The sequence below is a fragment of the Panthera pardus genome, unplaced genomic scaffold, assembly GCF_024362965.1.
Source record: "Panthera pardus isolate Hobbes unplaced genomic scaffold, ASM2436296v1 HiC_scaffold_6, whole genome shotgun sequence".
NCBI lineage: Eukaryota > Metazoa > Chordata > Mammalia > Carnivora > Felidae > Panthera > Panthera pardus.
The window spans coordinates 5,058,919-5,079,833 of NW_026526991.1; the positions used below are offsets into that span (position 1 = coordinate 5,058,919).

The window sequence follows — 20,915 nt, forward strand, 5'->3', positions numbered from 1 at the left end:
TATTAAAAATTTTCTTCAATGTTTATTTGTCTTTGAGAGACAGAGACAGAGCTTGAGTAGGAACGGGCAGAGAGAGAGGGAGACACAGAATCTGAAGCAAGCTCAAGGCTCTGAGCTGTCAGCACAGAGCCAGATGTAGGACTTGAACCCAAGAACCGTGAGATCACGACCTGAGCCGAAGTCGGAGGCTCAACCGACTGAGCCACCCAGGTGCCCCTAAACTTTTTAAAACCAAAGTATGATTGACATACAATATCCTATTAGTTTTCGGTATACATCATAGTGATTCAATGTTTTTACACGTTACAAAATGATCCCTGCGATAAGTTTAGCTACCACCTGTCACCATGCAAAGTTATTACAGTATTATTGACTGTATTCCCTATGCTGTACATAACATCCCCATGACTTATGTATTTTATAACTGGAAGTCTGGAGCTCGTAATCCCCTTCACCTACGTCACCTATATCACCTATCCCCCTTCACCTATGTCACCAGGCCTTCCCACCTCCGGGAACCCACACTTTCCCGTACCTATGAGTCTCTTCCTTTCTTTTGCTTGTTCCTTTGTTTTGTTTTTTAGATTCCACATGTAAGTGAAATCACACGGTATTGGTCTTTGTCTGACTTACTTCACTGAGCATAATGCCCCCGGGATACATCCATGTGGTCGAAAATGGCAAGAATTCATTCTATGTTTGTCCTTGTTATTGTTTCCTTATTTTTGCTTTTCCCCCTCACGAAACTGACCGTAATATACAACCAAGAGCTTTTACATATCTGTTTTATTTACCGGAGTCGTATGCTCCCAATGGAAGGTTTAAAACCAGACAAAGGAAAATATTTAATACTCAACTTGAAAACAAAATCGACTTCTCCACGAGTCACCATACTCGTTTAATTTGCTCATCCACACCCGAGGCCCTTGCGAGGCTCGATGGTGTTTGTGAAGCTTGGTTTATATTCAGGCCCCTGACCCCCAAGTGGGAAAGGCTGTGTGATTAGGAAGTGATGGTTAGGGGTGGCAAGGGGCCAGTTCCCGGACATGTGAGTCTGACCAGCACCCAAAGGGCGTGGGGTGCTCTGCTGGAAGGAGAGCTCACCTCCTCCTAAGTAAGGCAGGTGAGAAGCCAGAAGGCATAGGCAGCAAGAATCTGGGACGCTCGGGGTGCGGGGCGGCTGCTACAGACTCTCGCTTTGCTAATATAGGCCTCAGGGGCTGTGTAGGCTTGCTGGTGAGCTCTGCAGCCCTACGTCTGTCTCCAGAGGCCTCAGCTGGGACTCCGGGGATGGGACTAAGGAGAACAGTGAACCGAACAACATACAGTGTATTTACTGTGGACGAAGAGTAACAATGTCCCGTCAGGAACAGCCAATTACAGGGAACTGTAATTGTAAAGCTGCCCTCAAATTCCTGATGGATGGAACAGCTCCATTAGTCTAATTACACAATTAGACTAATGTCGACTCACGTGTCCTTGGATGTTTTGTCATTTCATGTTCCCCATGGGTCACTGGCCCCAAGCAACGAAACCCCTGCCTTTTCTGCATCCCCATGGGGTTTAGTCCCATACCAAGTGTGAGGAGGCAGCCTCGAAATGTTTACCGAGAGAAACGATGGCAGAGACCATTATGTTCGCCTGCCCGATGTATACTCTCTCCTTCTCCCTTAGGAACGGAACCTTGCTTTTTCTAAAGGTAGTTATGTACCCAGCAAAAAATCACATATATCTGCCTATAAGTCCTCTGCATAACACAGCCTGGTCCATAAGATGAAGCTGCTGAGAGAAGCTTCCAAGAGAGTGAAGAAAGAAAGAGGGAAAGAGAGGAAGGAAGGAAGGAAGGAAGGAAGGAAGGAAGGAAGGGAGGAAGAGAAAGAGAGGAAGGAAGGAAGGAAGGAAGGAAGGAAGGAAGGAAGGAAGGAAGGAAGAGAGAGAGAAAGAGAGGAAGGGAGGAAGGAAGGGAGAGAGAGAGAGAAAGAGAGGGAGGAAGGAAGGAAGGAAGGAAGGAAGGAAGGAAGGAAGAGAGAGAGAAAGAGAGGAAGGGAGGAAGGGAGGAAGGAAGGAAGGAAGGAAGGAAGGGAGAGAGAGAGAGAAAGAGAGGAAGGGAGGAAGGAAGGAAGAAAGAGAGAGAGAGAAAGAGAGGAAGGGAGGAAGGAAGGAAGGAAGGAAGGAAGGAAGGAAGGAAGGAAGAGAGAGAGAGAGAAAGAGGAAGGAAGGAAGAGAGAGAGAAAGAGAGGAAGGGAGGAAGGAAGGAAGGCAGGAAGAAAGGAAGGGAGGGAGAGAGAGAAAGAGAGGAAGGGAGGAAGGAAGGAAGGAAGGGAGGGAGAGAGAGAAAGAGAGGAAGGGAGGAAGGAAGGAAGGAAGGGAGGGAGGGAGAGAGAGAAAGAGAGGAAGGGAGGAAGGAAGGAAGAAAGAGAGAGAGAGAAAGAGAGGAAGGGAGGGAGGAAGGAAGGAAGGAAGAGAGAAAGAGAGGAAGGGAGGAAGGGGGGGAGGGAGGAAGGAAGAGAGAAAGAGAGGAAGGGAGGAAGGGAGGGAGGGAGGAAGGAAGAGAGAAAGAGAGGAAGAAAGAAAGAGAGAGAGAAAGGAAGAAAGAAAGAAAGAGAAAGAAAAGAAAAGAAAAGAAGAAAAGAAAAGAAAAAGAAAAAAAAAGGAAGGAAGGAAGGAAGGAAGGAAGGAAGGAAGGCAGGCAGGCAGACTTGTGTGGCTCAAGCCTTTTGCCTTCACCTGCCTCTTCTTTATGGTTGAGAGGTGTGTGTGATGGCTGGTGCTCCAGCAGCTGTGTTCCATGCACGGGCAGGAGGCTGAAAGAGGAGAAAGCTAGAAGCGGCCTGGACCTCTGAGACCCTGCAGAGCTGATACCCTGGCCTGTCCAGATAGCATCTGGGCCCCCTGTTACATGACGGAAAAGTAGCCACCTCTCTTACATAAGACACGGTTTTGGGGTTTTTCTGCTAACTCAGCATGTGCAGGAGAGGGCAAGAAGAAAAGAAAAGCACCCAGAGAGGGAATATAAAGATTCTAGATCACCCTGGAGTTCAATGCCAGTTTTCCTGCACCACTGCCGGTTCTCAACTTGTCATCTAAATAAAACGACACGTTACGAAGTATGAGAAAGTCACAGGCCATGCGGTACAGCAGCCAAAGCAAACAATGATCAGAGAGAGGGGCATTTCCTGGGAGACAGATACGCCTTCAGGGCTGCCGTGAGAGATGGTTTAACGTCGGGTGCAACGTGCCCAGACCAGATCTAGTGGCGTTCCAGAAAGAATAGCCCCCCCACCGTCCCCAGAGGAAACGACCCATTTAACCACAGAAAGCACACCGAGGTCATTAAGACCCCCACAGCTCTGCCTCTGGCAGGACTGTCGACTCCGTGTGCTGTCGCTGGTCACCTCGCTCTCCAGAAACTCTGAAATCTTTTATATTAAAGAGAGAAAAAAGAGGGGGAGACAGGCTATTAGTTAACAAATGAATCCTACTGTAGACAAAATCTTCCTGACCGAGGTGGTGAAACGTGAAACGGTGTTCCCAGCAATGACAACACAGGGGCTCCCAGGATTTGGTGACCCCTAAGTTCCCACCCGCTTGGAGATTCTATTACACCTTTCCCTCGCTGAACCTGTACGGCCGGCCACTGGTTAGGCAATGGCTGGTGAGAATAAATAATCAGCACTTCTCATGTAGAGGACAAGGTATCTGGACCAAGGCTAAGCGCTGCCTACGTTCAAATTATGAACAACCGCATGCAGGCATAATTGGGCAAGCAGGTGCATGTGACTGAGAGCCTCACTCCCAAGTCCTCTGGGATGAAAATCGGCAACCACCGCATCAAACCAATTGGGGCGGTACAGATCTGGGGGGAAAGGAGGGCAAGAACACTGCATATCCATGACCAAAATGATAGGAAGAAATTGCAGAACACTGTTAGTAAAATGAATGTTCGTCTTCCAAAATCCTGAGGCCAGGTACAACCTCAAAGCTGCCAGCAATTATATCCAGCAACGCCACCTTACACCCAGCAAACCCACCCGGCAAGGGTCTGAGGCTGAGAGAGACTGATGTGGATTCCAGTCCAAGTGCCCGAACGGCTTACCAGCTGAACAACACTGAGCCGCTGTCCTAACTCCGAGCTTCGGTCCCCTCAACCCGTGGAACGGGCACAGCGTCACGTCCACCCCACAGCGTCTCTGTGAGGATTAGGGATCAGATGCGCGAAGCAACAGGGCGCAATGTGGGCGCACAGGAGGGGCTGGACCTCTGGTGGCCGTGGTGATGAGCACGCTCAGCATGGTCACTTTCCAGGGGCGGCGGTCATTGTCATCGCAGCTATTACTGCTGTTACTGCGATTACACACTTGCTATTGTCATTTATCCTTGAAGACCTCAGAGGAGTCGATTCCAAAGGTTTCCTTACCGTTACCACTGAAGTTCGACATTCCCAAGCCTTCGATGTCCAGATGCCCTGCATTATGTCTAATCTAAACTCTTGTTTCTTTCTGTGGTGTAAGACCATTTCTCCAGCTCCAACCTCCCTGGTAGGAGAAGCGCCTTGATCTAGAAACAAGCTCTTCGATTAACAATGGAGCTTATATTTACATAATGCTTTGAAGTTATTAGCTTTTGAAGTTCAAACCTAGGTCCCAGGTGGACTGTTTAAAATCACCCCATGGTTGTTGATCTTTGGGCTAAAAGGTTGGTCAACGACAGGATGCTTCCCAAAGGTTAAACCCCACAAGTCACCAGGGGGGACATCAGCCGATAATCTGCCTCATCGGGTTCACAGCGAATTGGTCGTTAAAACACCCATCAACTTTTCTCCCGGCATGTTGGCCCTGTCCTTTTGTGGTTTCTCCTTTCCTGTCCCCTCACCGTGGGCACACCTTCAGGAGGCAGGGGAGTCTTGGGGAAGCCAGGAGATCCGAGAGGGAGAAGGAGAGGCACTCAGGCACTGCCAGGAATCAGGCAAAAGAACAAGTGTTCTAGTAGGTGCCCCTCAAGGTCAGCAAGAACGCACGGAAACTCAGGGGGCGGAGGAGGGGGCTTGGGTGGGCTTGGGCATCGCCACGGGCGGTGTGGGAGCCAGCCTCATGCCTAGAAATCCTGATGGGTTTTCGACACACCCGTCTCCCTCAGTCCCCAAGCGGCGTCCGTCCTGGGCTCCCCTGGGGACTCTATAGTTACTCTTCAAGCCCATCCACTCATTCAGTAAATGTAGGGCCCTGCTTCACGCCAAGCATCTGGGATGCATCACTGTCCCAAAGACACAAAAATGTCCACCTTCGGAGCATACGTTTTAATGGAGGAAATCAAGCAAACAGCAGAGCGAAGGAATGAACGGAAGGGTTCTAAGCACAAGATGTGTGGTAGTGGGTGGTAACATCGCGAGAAGAAAAATGGGGTAAAGGAGATCGAGGTGGGAGAGCAGGTTGTATTTGCCATAGGAATGACAGTCCTCCAGGTGGAGGGGACAGCCCGTGCCAAGGCGGAGCAGTCTGCGGGAGAGCAGGAGGCTGGCGTGGCCGGAGCGAAGTGAGCAGCGGGGAGGGCGGGAAGAGTGGAAATCAGAGAGATAATGAGGGGCTGGGCGGCGCGGGAGCCTCTAGGCCCTGTGAGGACTCTGGTTTGTATGCGAGCGAGGTGGGGGGCCGTGGGAGGGTTCCGAGCAGGAGCGGCCCCTTCTGTCGGACCTGTTGGAGTGTGACTCTGGCTGCTGGGTTGAGAACACACAAAGCCCGTTGGCTCTGTTGAGGCACCGGCGGTGGGTGTGAGACAAAGAGGAGAGTCAGGAAGACCCCAGACTGGAGCCCCCGGCAACTGGGAAGAGGTCGTCCTTGAGCATGGCCAGGCTGCCAGCAGAACGGCCTTGGCGAGAACACGGGCGTCTCTAGACACCCGCGTGAAGAAGTCCAGCGGGCAGGCGGGGAGCAGAGACTGAAGTTTTAGGACGGTGCTCCGGGATGCGAACTAGAGGTGCCCGCAAGGGGGTCGCTGGCCTAGCGATGGCGCAGAAGCCCTGGGATGGAAGAACCCGCCGCTGAGCTTAGTGGCCTGTTCTCGGGCGAGCAGTGGAAAGAGCTGTGCGGGGGGTCTGCGGTCTGGGCGGGCGTCCCCGCTCTGCCGCCACCCACCGCCCTTCTCTAAGGGAAGCACCGTCCCTCTGAACAACCAGCGGCAGCCTGGTGGGTTCCTGGTCTCCTGTGAACCTGTGAACCGACTCCATAGTCGAGAGCATTGAGCACTATGGTCGTTCTAGACTGTGGGGCGTGAGGGGTCGGGACTGTGCCAGGGGACTTGGGGACAAAGGAGTCTAGGACAAGGCACCCTGGGAGCGTCAGGTGATTCACACCCACATACCACCATCCGTCCCGCTCGCCGGAGTTACCGATGACTGATTATCAGCCAGCCGGTCCCTCAAACCAGAGATCGAGGAACTATCCTTTGCCCATTTGCCTCTTTCTTATCCATTACCCATTCTCCCCAAATATTTCTTGAATCTGTCCCCCTCACCATGCCCCATGTCTGCACATCATCCAGTCTTGGGGGGGTGGCGGGAGGTCTGGGCTGTTTCAGTAGCTGCCCAGCCCACCCCCAGGCAGATAAATACTAGCTACTGATATAATTATTCTCTTCTTGGAAATACATTTCATTGCCTTCTTCTAAATTTGTCCACACAGACACTGCTACATATTAACTGCAATGCTTTTCTTAAAAATAGCTGGAGATGATTAGCTGGAGGGGTCGTAACAGGAATTTTAAGCAATCATTGAAATTAATTCCTGAGAAGTCTGTGCAGAACCCTTCAAGCTGAGTCCTTTCTGGCAGAACCTTCCAGCTCCCACAAGCGCATGCAAATCAGCACTCTGAGCTTCCCAGCTTTTCCTGCCAGATTTTTTTTTTTTTTTCACTTTCTCGAGGCACAAACCCCAGCTCTGTGACCACAGCATCACCAAACTCCTCGCTGGCAGGGAAGGGGCCTGAGAAGTTTTTGTTCCCAGCACCGCCGTTCTGCCCCAGGATGCGTTCCACGCGCAAAGCATGGAGCCAGGCACCCCGCAGCCGTCCGGAGCGACACTTCAGTGAATGCTTTGTTCGAAAGTTTAAATATCCCAAACTAGCCACATCCATACGTATCCTCTGAAGGAAGTTGCCAAGGACATTTTTGGCCAAAAGAATCCTTTCACGTTGCTGAACGATGCCTAGAAATGAATGTGCTTTGCCGGTAAGGGAATGAACCCTCACTGAAAATGTAAGGCCTACTCTTTAAAGCCTGTTCGTATGAACCTCTCCAGGAGCAAAAGAAAACCCAGAAACACAGAGAAACCCATTCCCCTACCTTCTTGAAGTCATGCACGTTAATTTTGCCATCCGGCTCCTTGCTGGAGTCAGGAAATATTTTTTGGAATGCTGGGTCCTGCTGCTGTATGCATCTTTTGAGTTTTTCGATCACTTCCTCCTTAGTCATTTTCTTGGTCAGGGTGCTTTTGTCCCCAGTGGGCTTGGTTCTAAAATCACAATCGGGAATTTAGCAGAGTGCTTCCTACAGACCTCACCCAATTTCGATTCGACCCAAGGCAACAGGAGGCCTACCAGCCCCTTCTCACAAACAAGGAACCAGATTCTCAGATAGATGGAGTGGCTGGGGAACTTCTTACCCGCCCATGGCTTGTGGGTTCCAGAGAGGTCCGCAGCACTGTGTCAGGTGGAAACTCTTCCCGTGTGGCGAGTATGTGGCCACAGGCCGGAGCAGGGAGCTCCAGGAAATTGTTACCCTTGTGCTAAGGTTCTCAACTGTGCTTTGAGCTGGCTCAATAGGGCATGTGACTGGCCGACATGGCGGGGGAAAGTAAATATTTGTGTGAAGTCGGGAGATGAAAAGTCACAGCCCTTTACAAAGCTTTAAATTAAATAGGCCATTTAGAGACAGCCAGGTCCAAAAAGTCATCAAACAGCCATGGGAAGGAAGGGAAGTTTGCAATTATTCCGAGTTGATTTATACAGTCAACTGGCTTTATCAAATCCAGATTTTATGCCACGTGCTATGTGGGGGAGAGAGTGTGCAGTTGAGGATAATGAATTCTTCAGCTCTCCAGAAGTCTCTGGGACCCCACTGGAGTCGGGGAAGGGGAAGAGCTGAGCCTTTCTCTTGGAGAAAGGACTTCTCCTCTCCTGCTGCTTCCATCAGCTTTGAAGAGCTCTCCGGGAATGCCCACATTTTATAAAACACATAATTATCACTACTTCTTCCATTGGTTTTAGGAGGCAGACATATCTTGTCACAGACTATTTAACCTTTCCCTTAAAATACCATCCTTCTGCCCATTTATAAAGCTACCGCTGAAATGTCCAGATATTCAAATTTCATTAGCACAGCATTAAAATATTCCCACTGCTCTATACTTAAGAACTTTTTAAAGGGAAATGACAGAGCGAAGTCTGCTGAATAGGTCTACGTTTTAACTTTCCTTGTGGATTTATTATAAGCTATGAACCAGCAAGTTAAAATAGTATCTTTTCATTAGACTAAACCTATATTTTTCAAAATGAGGAAGGGCTAGAATATTCATCAGTCCGATGTTTAATAGATTTGCTAAGCATGTTTTATTGTTACAATTCAATTTGGTGATCATTTGAATAATTCTATCATTCATGTCAGAAAACGTTAACTGGTTTAATGGGTATATTTTACCATAAATATTAAACAGTCGTAAGAGGTCTAAGTTTCTGGAAAAGAACAAATGTGAACGCAGGCATGTAATGGTTGTGTGGCAGACAGGTTCTCTGGGAGTTGAAGGTCCTGGGTTCTTGACCCAGGGTGGCCACTAAGTTTGCGAGTAACCTGAGGTCAGTCCCCAGACCTTGCAGACCTAAATGCTTTCATTTCCAGAATTAATAGGTCAACCCACTAATCCCTAAGATCTCTGCTTGCTCTCAACTCCCCTGACTCTACTCGCTGTATGTATGGTTTGCCACTTTTCTCATTTAAGTAATAAAATACTAAGACATGCGTTTAGTTAATGAGTATTTACGAACCACCTCCCCTCCAACAGACACTGTGGTTTTGATACGCGCCTTCCTTTTGTGCCGTTTTACCTCTCAGGAAGGTCTGGCTGCTGCTGTTCCCCTTCATGAAAATGTTCACTGAACACTTGATCCTTCGGAACAAGAGCTGGAGAGATGGTGGGTGGACCGCTAATTCCGACGCGTGCCAAAAGTTTCTTGTAAAGGATTCTTCCTGAAGTGGTATCCTGAAACCTACTGCAGAGTCTGAATTTTTAAAATAATGAGAACACACCCATTAGGATGGCGGGAATGAAAAAGACCGACCCTACCCAGTGCTGACGAGGATGGGAATCCCTGTGGCTGGTGAGGTACAAAATGGTGCGACCATTCTGGGAGACACCTTGAACACTCACCTGGCACATACACCTTGAACATACACCTCGCATACACACCTTAAATACATACTCATCCAGAGGAACCAGCCCCTCTGCCCTCGGGTGTCTACCCAAGAGAAATAGAGATGTAGGTCAATAGAAAGACCTGTACAATCTATTCAGCTTTATATGCAGGAGCCAAACACTGGAAACAACCCAAATGTCCCCCATAAGAGTGGCTCCAAAGCTGTGGGAAGGAATGGAATACTACTCAGCAATAAAAAGAGACCAGCTGCACATACACGTAACAACGTGAATGAATCTCAGAATCATGATGCTTGGGGAACAGGGCCTGACCAAAAGGAGAACATCCCACATGCTTTCATTTATATACAACCCTAGAGAATTCAAAGTCATGTGCAGTGACGGAACGCAGATCAGAGGTTGCTAGGGCCGCAGAAGAGATGACTCACAGAAGGGCATGAGGAAGCTTGGCGGGGCGGGGCGGGGGAGGGATGGAAATGTTCGATATCTTGACTGATGGCTTGTGAAGGCTTCATAGATATATGCACATGATGGAGGTCCTCGACCTGTATCATTTAAATACGCGCAGTTTATAGTTTGTGAAGAATGCTGCAATAAAGATATAACACATACAAAAAGAATAATTTTTTTAAATTGCAAGTTCTGGTGTGGAATCATGGAAGTACCTATAGTGGAAATTTGGCATAGGCAAATATTTTAGAAAAATGTAGGAACCCACCAATAGGGCAAGGACTACTTTTCTCCCCCCACATTTTAGTTGTTAATATTTTTCTAATCATAAAAGTTGTACATGCTCATTGTGGCAAGCTTGGTAAAGCCTAGAGACCAAAACAATATTCCACGTATTTGTTAAAATACAAAAGGCAACAGAGCGCAGTGACTCCGGGTGCGGGCCCTGGAATCTGCCTCCCTGGGCTTGAATATCAGCTCTGGACTTAACAGTCCCATGACTGGGGGCAGCGGGCAGGAGGTGTGGTGGGTGGGCACTTCCAGGGCAAGCGGGGGGGGAGGGATCCGAACTATTTTCATACAAGCACTGCCCCACGCCTCTCGTGCACAGTGGGTTTATCGGAGGCCACATGACGTGTGACAAGCGCCAGAATGGGTGGTCAGGCAGGTTGTGTCCTCTAACGTTTTCAAAGGCTGTACGAATGTTTCGGGTATAAATGAGGAGCTAGAGGGAGTTTTCAGAGGTTAGCTTAGTTTCTTGACAGCCTTTTACCAGCTCATTACCAGCTACCTGTGCCTACACCTGCTCTAATCTCTGTACCCTCCTCATCACCCAATATGTCATTATTTTGAAACCCCCAGGTTTCTCCGGAAACCTACAGGGAAACGCAACGGGGAAATACACGTTGATCCTCTGCAATAACGTTTTCCAAAGGTCTCAGTCTGAATTTCTAATACAGTCATACTGAGAGATCTATTCCACGTGACGAAAACTCTGAGGCCCTCAAGAACTTTTAAGCCTATCAGAGGGTAGAGAATCGCCGACCTGGGGCACATCACCTTTTCTACGCCTCAGTTTCCTCGTCTATAAAATGCACCTACCTCAGAGGACTACTATAAGCATTAAGTAACACGATCCATAGAAGGCTCCTAGCACTACACGGACATGTGCATGCGCTCAAGAAACTGCAGCTGTAATAACAGCATCGCGATTATCACGATGATGCTTTACACACAACCAGGGGCACCGCACGAGCTCGGAGGCCATCCTCGGTTCAGGAAGCTCCGGCCATGGATAGAACTGCTTCGAGAAATATTTATGCGGCCAGGTAAATGACACCGTGCTAAGCGTCACAGCTACAACTGTGAACAGACAAAACAGTCCACACCTCATGGGGCCAAGCGGCCGGGAAAGTAGGCATTTGGAACTGAGGGAAGAGGCCATCTAGAAGCCGAGACGTGAGAGAGCTGCGTGTTTTCAGGAAACAGAAAGCAGCTCAGTCCGGGCTGGATGGAGAGCAGCGGAAGTAAACGTTTCTTAAGTTCAGCGCTGGATGGAGGGCTCTGCGTCTAGGATCTCCCTTGACCCTTACCACATTCTCCTAAGTAACGTCTGAGCAAGGAAATCAAGGCTCAGAGAGGTTAAGGAACTTGCCCAAGTGCACAGCTAGTTCAGGGCTGAGCCAGGATGTGAACCCAGGCAGTCTGGCTGCAGAGCCCGGGCTCTGGGGGTGCGACGATCATGAGGGGCCTGGGAAGTCATTCTTAAAAGCGTCTGGATGTCTTCCTAACAGCGACAGGATGCAAGTGTTTTAAGCAGGGATTAGCATGAACAGATCTGTAGTTGTGATTGGAGACTGGAGAATGGATCAGACGCACTCCCATCTCGAAGACCCAACTATCTGCATGACCAATCCACTGGATTTCATTCATTCATTCTTTCTTTCTTTCCTTCTTTCTTTTTTTTTTTTTTAATTTGAGAGACAGAGAGCTAGGAGAGGGACAGAGGGACAGAGGGGGAGAGGGAGAGGGAGAGGGAGAGGGAGAGGGAGAGGGAGAGGGAGAGGGAGAGGGAGAGGGAGAGGGAGAGGGAGAGGGAGAGGGAATCTTAAGCCCAGATGTGGGGCTCAATCCTATGACCCTGGGATCATGACCTGAGCTGAAATCAAGAGTCAGAGGCTCAAGTGACTGAGCCACCCAGGTGCCCCAGCTTATTTATTTTTCTTTCTTCCTTCCTCCCTTCCCCCTTCCTCCCTCCCTCCCTTCTTCCCTCCTTTTCTTCTTTCCTCTTCCCTTCCTCCTTCCCTCTTCCTTCCTCCCTCCCTTCCTCCCTTCTTCCCTCCTTTTCTTTCCTCCTCCCTCCTTCCCCTTTCCTTCCTCCCTTCCCCCTTCCTTCCTCCCTCCCTTCCTCCCTTCTTCCCTCCTTTTCTTCTTTCCTCCTCCCCCCCTCCCTCCTTCCCCCTTTCTTCCTTCCTCCCTGCCTCCCTCCCTTCCTCCCTTCTTTCCCCCTTTTCTTCTTTCCTCCCTCCCTTCCTTCCTTTCATCCTTCACTCAACACTTACTAAGCCCTGACCACACGCGGACGCTGTTCCACCCCGGGTACTGGAGCTTCGGGAGTCAATCACTTCTCAACGCTGCATTCTCCACCCTCCTTGCAAGCTCACTGCACCTGCTGGGTCCACCTCGCCCCTTCCAGCCCCACGGGTCCTGCATCTTTCCTGAGGCCTAGTCTGCTAAGGCAACAGCCACTGTGTGTGAGTGCTCACCCTGTGCTTCCGTCCCACGTGCCCCCTGACCCACAGACTTCCTCCGGCTTCCTGAGCACCCCGCACCAGAGGCTCTGGACCAGAATTCTCCGCCTCCCTTGCTGGCTGTGCCAGCCAGGTCACTGGTGAGTGGGTGGTATTCCGCCAGGTCCTACCCGCACCCTCTCACCTCGGACGGTCTGCTATGTGCTCCCAGATGAACCCCTGCCGAACAGATGCTCAGGCCGTCCGTGCAAGGAAGACTCCAGAACCGTGCTGCAGCCCAGGCCGCTCTGTGCACCCACACCCTCTGGGAGTCTCCTTCTGGAGTGTTACTCCGTGTTTCCTAACTGGCCGACGACACTGCCTCCGGCCGGCATCGGGCCCCCCTCCCCCGCCCCGTCCACCTCCACGTCCAGTCACCGGGTCTCGTCCTTCTGTCAAGCTTACCACCCGCAGCCGCCCCTCTGCGGTGCCACCGCCACCGCCACGTCACCTACCCGTCCTCCTCTCGCCCTGCGCTTTCTCCACAGTAATCCTTGCAAAGCACAAATCTGAAATGTCACCTGACCCCTGGGCTGTGCTTGTCCACCACGGCTGCACGTGAGAGCCAGTGGGGGCTTCAATATAACGGTGCCCTGGACAGGGCATGGGCACCGGGGGTTTCAGAGCTCTCCAGATGATTCTAAGATGCTGCTAGGGAACCAGATGACCTGTCAAGACGCCCTGCCGGCTGACCCGTCCCCTGGTGGGGCTGGGTCATTCCTGCCTGGCCCTCGGCAGCAGCCCTGCTGTTCCTCCCTGTATAACTTCCTGCCCCGACAGCCCCACGTGACTCGCCAGCCGCCCAATGTGCCTCCACTCCTCTGCACACTCGCTTCTTCCCCTGCCCGGGCCCCACCCAGTCCCCCCTGAGCTCCCTCTAGAATCTTCTCTGGACTTGCTGCCACCTGTCTCTCCCCTTTCCCATGTTTCCCACCCTCCAGAAAACCGGCCTTTCTGCAAACGTCCAATAAACTCAGATGAACGCAAACACCGAGCTCTGCGAGCCCCTCCTGCTCGGGAAAGCCTCGGCCTCACCCTTTTCCCGTAAACCCTTCTTTTCCTACAAAAACCAACCCCAGGGAAAACGGGTCAGGAAACAGGAATGTTCACAGAGAGGAGACTCAAGCGGCCGACAGCTACCAGGAGACCGACTGTGTTTTGGGTCACCTGAAATCGATGTAATGCAATCAAAAGCGACAAATACAAGATTTTAAACTTTCCACGCGAGAGGACTGAAAGGGAATTAGAGTAACTTCCTTCCCCCCGCCTCTATTGGATTTCCACCGAAAGTAATCTCCCAGATCACCGTCCACAGCAGGACACATGCACCAGTCTCTAAGGTCATGCAGCCCCGAGTCCTACAGCAACAAGCTTCAGCGGACAGCAGGACGTTCGGGTAGTGATGTGGGAAGCGCCACCCCCTGCAGAATGGCAAGATTCGGGCCGTAGGTTCTCGAGGTCACTGCAGAGAGGGAGGCAAGGGGCCCCACGCCCCAAGGGCAGCCGTGGGCGGGGTGAACGAGACACAGGGGCAGGAGACCCTCAGGGGCCCTCTTCCCTCTCTTAAGTTCCCTGCCCCCCTCCAGCTTCGCTCAGCCACCACGAGGCAAGTTTTAAACTCAAGTGAGATAGAACCACAATCCCGGCGTCTCTCCACAGGATGGCTGATCGTAGCCAGACGCCCCGGGAGGGAAAAACGGTGTCACGATTGAGAGCAGGGAAGTCACGGAGACCGGGAAGGAACGAGGCTGCACACAGCCTCCGGGCTACACGACTCTGAATAGCTACGTGGCTTCTCCAGACCTCGGCTTCCTTACCCACGAAAAGGAGTAGCAGCCACCTTCCGTGGTTGTCGCGAGGACTAAATCATAGAGCACATGCCCAACTCTCGACCAGTGTCCTACGTTAGTAAGCACCCGGTAACCAGCAGTTATTATCAGTCCTCCCTATCGCTACTGCAAACACATGTAGGAAAAGGTTGAGGATTATAAACGGGCTTGATGAAAACACAACACGGATTAATTTTGTTACCAAGAAACTTACTTCAGTAAACGCTCAGCTGTTAAAAAGGGGCAGAAGATGTGCATGATTTTCTTGAAATTATTTTGACCAATGAGCCCTGTGTCTCCGAGGTCATATGCCTGTAGCATTTTATAGAAGGCTTGTAGATTCCTAGTAATTGAGTCATGGACGATCTCTTCCACCTATCATAAAAAAAGCAAACAAACACATCTACCAAGCGGCAGATTTGTAACCTGGGGTGGTGGCACCCTGGGACCACGTGGGAAGTGTTACTTACTGAATCCCAAGCCAGGAAGAGAGGCGTTTTGGGGTCTGCAACTTGTTTTCCTGTCTAATTGGGAAAGAGAAAAGTATATAAACACACATCACTCATAAAGGCAGGAGGACCTTTGGAGGCAGACAGACTTGGACTGTCAGCCCTGCTCCTGATTCGCCAATTCACTTTGAGTTCGTGAGCAAATGAGTTTGCCCACTAATCCCCACCTGGAAATGGGGATAATAGCATTCGACCTGAACTTATTTAAAAAAAAAAAAAAAGTACAATAAACGTAAAAGAAGTCTATCACCTAGTAAGTAAATGCAACATAAAACAACAACGGGATGGCATTTCTGCCTTTCAGAATAGTAAAAATGAGAAAGGAGGCCTATTGCCAGTATCGACACGGGATAATCGTGGACAGTCTGCTAATCCACAGGCCGTGGGGCGGCAGCAACCACCTGTGGGGGTGGCGAGGGAACAGAGGTGGAAGAAACACTTGACTGTCACCGTGTTCCCGTTTGCACCTTTTGCATTTTGTACTTTACACATATATTCCCCTTCTCAAATGATTAAGCTAACTTAAAGAATGAAATGTATCCTTTGACCCAATAGTGCCATTTCTAGAAATCTATACTAAAAGAATACTCATAGGGTGGTTAAAAAAGCAGGCACCACAATATTCACTGTAGCAAAATTTATAAAAGGGGAAAAAACCAAACACCTGGATTGCAACAGGGAATCGTTACTCTGTATCTTTTAAGATCATACAGAATTTTTATGAACAGTGTTAACAGCATGTTAATAAGGGACAGCATGGACTGAAAAGTCATTAATTACAGGATCTCATTTCATTTTATTTTATTTTAAGTTTATTTATTTATTTTGAGAGAGAAAGTGTGTGAGTGGGGGAAGGACAGGGAGAGAAGGAGAGGGAGAGAATCCCAGGCAGGCTCCACACCGTCAGCACAGAGGCTCAAACTCACGAACCGTGAGATCATGCCCTGAGCTGAAATCAAGAGGCGGATGCTTAACCAACTGAGCCACCCAGGTGCCCCTAGAGTATCTCATTTTAAAATAGAATAGAGATCATATATCGAAGTATGTATCTAACTCATAAAATTGCATAAATTAAATATGCGCAGCTTTGGGATAATAACGGCAACAAAGCTGAAAACAACGTGTGTGTGGGTGTACAGGTTCATAAGCACATACAACAAAGGGTAACAGTGAGTGGGTAACAACTCCTCACCGTTAGAATTAGTGGTGTTTTTCTTTTCCTTCTATGTGCGTACCTGTGTTTTCTAATTTTTCTGGTTCGTTCGTATATGTTCATTCATCCACTCACCGCACTGTTTTGTGAGTGTGCCCGGCACCGGGCTAGCCCCCGTGGCCACGATGGGCCTCCGTCTTTGTGGAGACGTGACCACATAATGACAAAGTTGTGACACCACGATTGGGCAGGTGTGTGAGGTCGGTGGCTGCCAGAGGTGCCACAGAGGGTCCCTGGGAAGGCACCGGTGCCCCAAGACCTGCAGAATGGCCCCAGCAGGGGAGAGCAGCATGGATGGAATCCTGGCAGGAGCTGCAGCACCCCAAGAATGGAGGAGGGACCTGGGGGCGCCCGAGGACCCGAGCCAGTGTGGCCTATGAGGCTTCTGGGAGCTGGGCAGCAAGGCTGGACCATGTGGGCCCCTTACCAACCAGGGTAGGAACTTCAGCTTTTACCTAGGAGCCCTGACACCCATCTGAGGCTTTTAAGCATGGAGGCTGATGGGTGTGGTTCATATTAAGCAAAGACCATGCCACTTGCCGCGTGGAGAGCAGATGGTTTCCATGTCCATGTTTTGTTTTTAATTTTTTATGTTTATTTATTTTCGAGAGAAACACAGTGAGAGCAGGGGAGGGGCAGAGAAAGAGAGAGACACAGAATCCGAGCAGGCTCCAGCCTCCGAGCTGTCGGCACAGATCCCCACACAGTGCTTGAACTCACAAATCGTGAGATCATGACCTGAGACGAAACTGGATGCACCCCTCCCCCCCCTTATTTTGTTTTTCGAGAAAGATGCTGTGCGTGGGGTTGCTGTGATGGTCAGAAGCCACAATTCTCAGCAGCTAACACAGGAGCCACACAGCAGAGTTCAGGAAAAGGTCCAATTACTCTCTCCTGTGTGAGGGCCCTGGGACTTACTTTTGAACTAGGACTCAAGAAGGACCAAACGACGTTGGTTTAGGATGCGGTCACCACCTTGCACAAGGTGGGTGCTCAGGAAATCGTAATATTGATGAAAAGCTAATTTGCACCTGCTAAAAGAAGTCTATAACAAACACTTCAACAAGAATCTCCCAATGCCTATCCAAGCATTGCCTGACACTAATCTAATTTTTTAAAGTTCTTAAAATTTTTAAGCACTAATAGCTATTAAAATTACAAAACAACATTTCTAATAATAAAATTCTGTCAGCCTTTCGGTCAAAGGAAAAGCAAGTATTGGGGGCACCTGGGTGGCTCAGCCGGTTAAGCGTCTCGCTTCGGCTCAGGCCACGATCTCACGGTTCCTGAGTTCCAGCCCCGAGTCGGGCTCCTGACAGCTCAGAGTCTGGAGCCTGTTTCAGATTCTGTCTCCCTCTCTCTCTGCCCCTCCCTCCGCTCGTGCTCTGTCTCTCTCTCTCTCTCTCAAAAATAAATAAACATTAAAAAATTAAAAAAAAAAAAAGCAAGTATTGGTCACTAGAGGCAATAAACAGTTACTGTTTAAAATGGGAAACCGTGTAAGACGCGGTTGCAGGAGGGGTGTCACTGGCACGCTGTGAAAAGAAGGTTACATCCTGCATATATAGGTGCCCTCATTCTAGGATGGCTTCCCAGAAAACGTCAAACATCACCCTTGGATAAGGTTTAGACATCAAGAGTTAAAATCTTGGGGCGCCTGGGTGGCGCAGTCGGTTAAGCGTCCGACTTCGGCCAGGTCACGATCTCGCGGTCCGTGAGTTCGAGCCCCGCGTCGGGCTCTGGGCTGATGGCTCGGAGCCTGGAGCCTGTTTCCGATTCTGTGTCTCCCTCTCTCTCTGCCCCTCCCCCGTTCATGCTCTGTCTCTCTCTGTCCCAAAAATAAATAAAAAATGTTGAAAAAAAATTAAAAAAAAAAAAAAAGAGTTAAAATCAAACAACTCAAACACTTAACTCTTCCTTAAAATGAAAATCAACTCAGCTGAAAAACGTGTAGTCATTTATTTAAGACCAATTTCACCTGCATCCCATATTTCACTAAAAACACTTAATTTCCTGCCATAAAGAGAAAATCAAACATGGAGTTGTTGTAAAACTCACCGTAGGGTTCTCTTCAAGCAGTTGGATGAACGTGTTGACGTTGACCCATCCAGTGCCCCCAGGGTCAAGGGTCTGCTTTAGTTCTTTGAATTCTGAATCGCTGATTTTTACAGCCTCGCAATTTAGAATATGTCGCAATTCTTCCCCTGTTATTCGTCCGCCGGGTTTCTGAGCATGAGAATGTATATAAGGGAATTTTTTTTTAAAAAAGGAAAAAGGAAGGAAAGCATTGTATAACATGCAATAACGTATATAACATATATATATATCATATATATGTAACATATATACAACATATGTAACATATATATTTTAAATGTTATATATATTTTTAAAAAAGGCATTTTTTTTAAAAAAGGAAAAAGGAAGGAAAGCATTCTATATATATAACATATATAACATATATAACATAAACATATATATATAACATATATAACATATATATAACATCAAACATTGTATGTATATATATATACATACACACATTGTGTGTGTATATGTGTGTGTGTGTGTGTGTGTGTGTGTGTATATATATATATATATATATATATATGACATCACTGAGTAAAGAGTGGGCTCTGGCCGAAGAGAATTATGACGAAGCAATAATCCCTCAGTTGGTGGTCACTATGTAACACTGGGAGCCAAGGGCAGTGTGTGGGGTGGGGCAGGGGTCGGGGGACGCTGGGACCCTGCAGGGGCTGCTCCCACAATGCTGTCTGTCAGGGCACGGGCAGGAGAGGGCCCCAAGAGAGGAGGGAGACCCATCTCGCAGGCACAGGCTGATCCCCTCCCCAGGACAGGCTGAGCGCTGGCGGTGACAGTTCCTCCTACCCTGTCCCCACCTGAGGGCTATGTGGCTCCGTCATACAGGGCACACAACTTCCCGGCAATTCAATTAACAACTTGCCGATTTACTAAAAATATTAATGATGCTTATTTTCACTACCACCAACCTCATCAATTACATAAATGGACAATTACTTAGCAAGAAAAATCTCAGCCATGCTGCATAAAGAAAACATATTATCAGCAAAATACTGTGAGGCAAATTCTTCCGCCAGAATAAAAAATTACCAATAAGTAAATTAAGTATCAAAAGTAAGAGATACTGTTTACCGGAAAAAAAACAGGGGGAATAAAGAACCCCTACCTCCTCATAGAGAGTGTGAATATTAACGTGGCAGAGGGGCTTACTAAGTGACAAAGTGGTGTGCAAATGTCAACCGTTACTTTGGGGTCCAAAGCCAGAAAAGGATACAAGGTTGTCTCCGGGAAAATTAGATAATTTAGAGGAATGTATGCCTGCTTACTTTTTAGCTTGGGAGTGACAATCAACTATTTATTGTCCAAGTAGGACAATTATGGTTTTCAGTAAGCGTATAGCATTGTGCAACCATCAACCACCATCTGGTTCCGGAATATTTCCGTCACAAGAGAAACCTCGAGTCTACTCACAGCCACTCCTCACTTCCGTCCCCGACCCAAGGCAACCGATCTATTTGTTGTCTCTCGGTGTTTGCTTTGGTCTGGATATTTCGTGTATACAGAAGCATACAGTTTATGCATCAGTATGCATTCTGCATCTGGCTTCTATCACCTGCCATAACATTTTCGCGGTTCAATCCAGGATGCGCCATGGATCGGTACTTCGTTCCTTTTCATCCTTGTTATTATTCCACTGTATGGATATGCCACATTTTGTTTCTCTTACCGCAAGCAGATAAACACTTGGATCGCCTCGTTTGGAGATTATGAATAACGTGGGTACGAACATCTGCACACAAGTCTTCGTGTGGACAAAATGTTTTTACTTCCCTTGGGCAGCTACCTGCGAGTGGAATTGCTGGGTCAGGTGGTAAATTTCTGTTTAAATTTTAAAGAAACGACCACGTTGTTTCAACGGCAGCTGTACCATTTTCTATTTCCACTAGTAGGAGAGTAAATTCCATGTCCACGTCCCTGACGTGGTCCACTGACTGCTGCCTTTGTGACTTCGTCGTCACCATAAACTGGCAACTGGTGCACGAGCATGCTTCTGACTCGCATCCCTGGTGTCTAAGGATGTTGACCATCTTTTCACGTGCTCATTGGCCATTCATATGTCTTCTTTTTTTTTAAATTTTTTTTAACGTTTATTTATTTTTGAGACAGAGAGAGACAGAGCATGAACGGGGGAGGGTCAGAGAGAGGGAGACACAGCATCCGAAACAGGCTCCAGGCTCTGAGCTGTCAGCACAGAGCCCGACACGGGGCTCGAACTCATGGACCGCGAGATCATGACCTGAGCCGAAGTCGGCCGCTTTACTGACTGAGCCACCCAGGCGCCCTTTTTTTTTTTAAATTTTTTAATGTTTAGTTTTGAGACAGAGAGAGAGAGAAAGACAGAGTGCGAGTGGGGGAGGGGCAGAGAGAGAGGGAGACACAGAATCCGAAGCAGGCTTCAGGCTCTGAGCTGTCAGCACAGAGCCTGACGTGGGGCTCGAACTCATGAACCACGAGATCGTGACCTGAGCCGAAGCTGGACACTCAACTGGCTGAGCCCCCCAGGTGCCCCTCGTGTATCTTCTTTGATGAAATGTCTATTCAGATATTTTGCCCATTTTTTACATTGGGTTGTCCTCTTACTGAGTTTGAAGAGTTCT

General features: G+C 48.9%; 1 protein-coding gene across 10 annotated transcripts in view; it reads right to left on the reverse strand.

The window, feature by feature from the left end:
- Positions 1–20,915, reverse strand: part of EFCAB6 (EF-hand calcium binding domain 6) — a 241,550-nt gene that overhangs the window by 102,915 nt on the left and 117,720 nt on the right. For 8 of the 10 annotated variants that reach the window (XM_019447136.2, XM_053895851.1, XM_019447130.2 and 5 more), the window contains 5 exons: positions 18,271–18,438; positions 14,961–15,014; positions 14,705–14,865; positions 9,094–9,267; positions 7,337–7,505 (listed from right to left, as the gene is read on the reverse strand). In XM_019447136.2, coding sequence (XP_019302681.2) covers positions 7,337–7,505; positions 9,094–9,267; positions 14,705–14,865; positions 14,961–15,014; positions 18,271–18,438 — 726 coding nt within the window. The remainder of the gene's footprint in view (positions 1–7,336; positions 7,506–9,093; positions 9,268–14,704; positions 14,866–14,960; positions 15,015–18,270; positions 18,439–20,915) is intronic. The other 2 variants (XM_053895850.1, XM_053895852.1) reach the window with 2 other exon arrangements.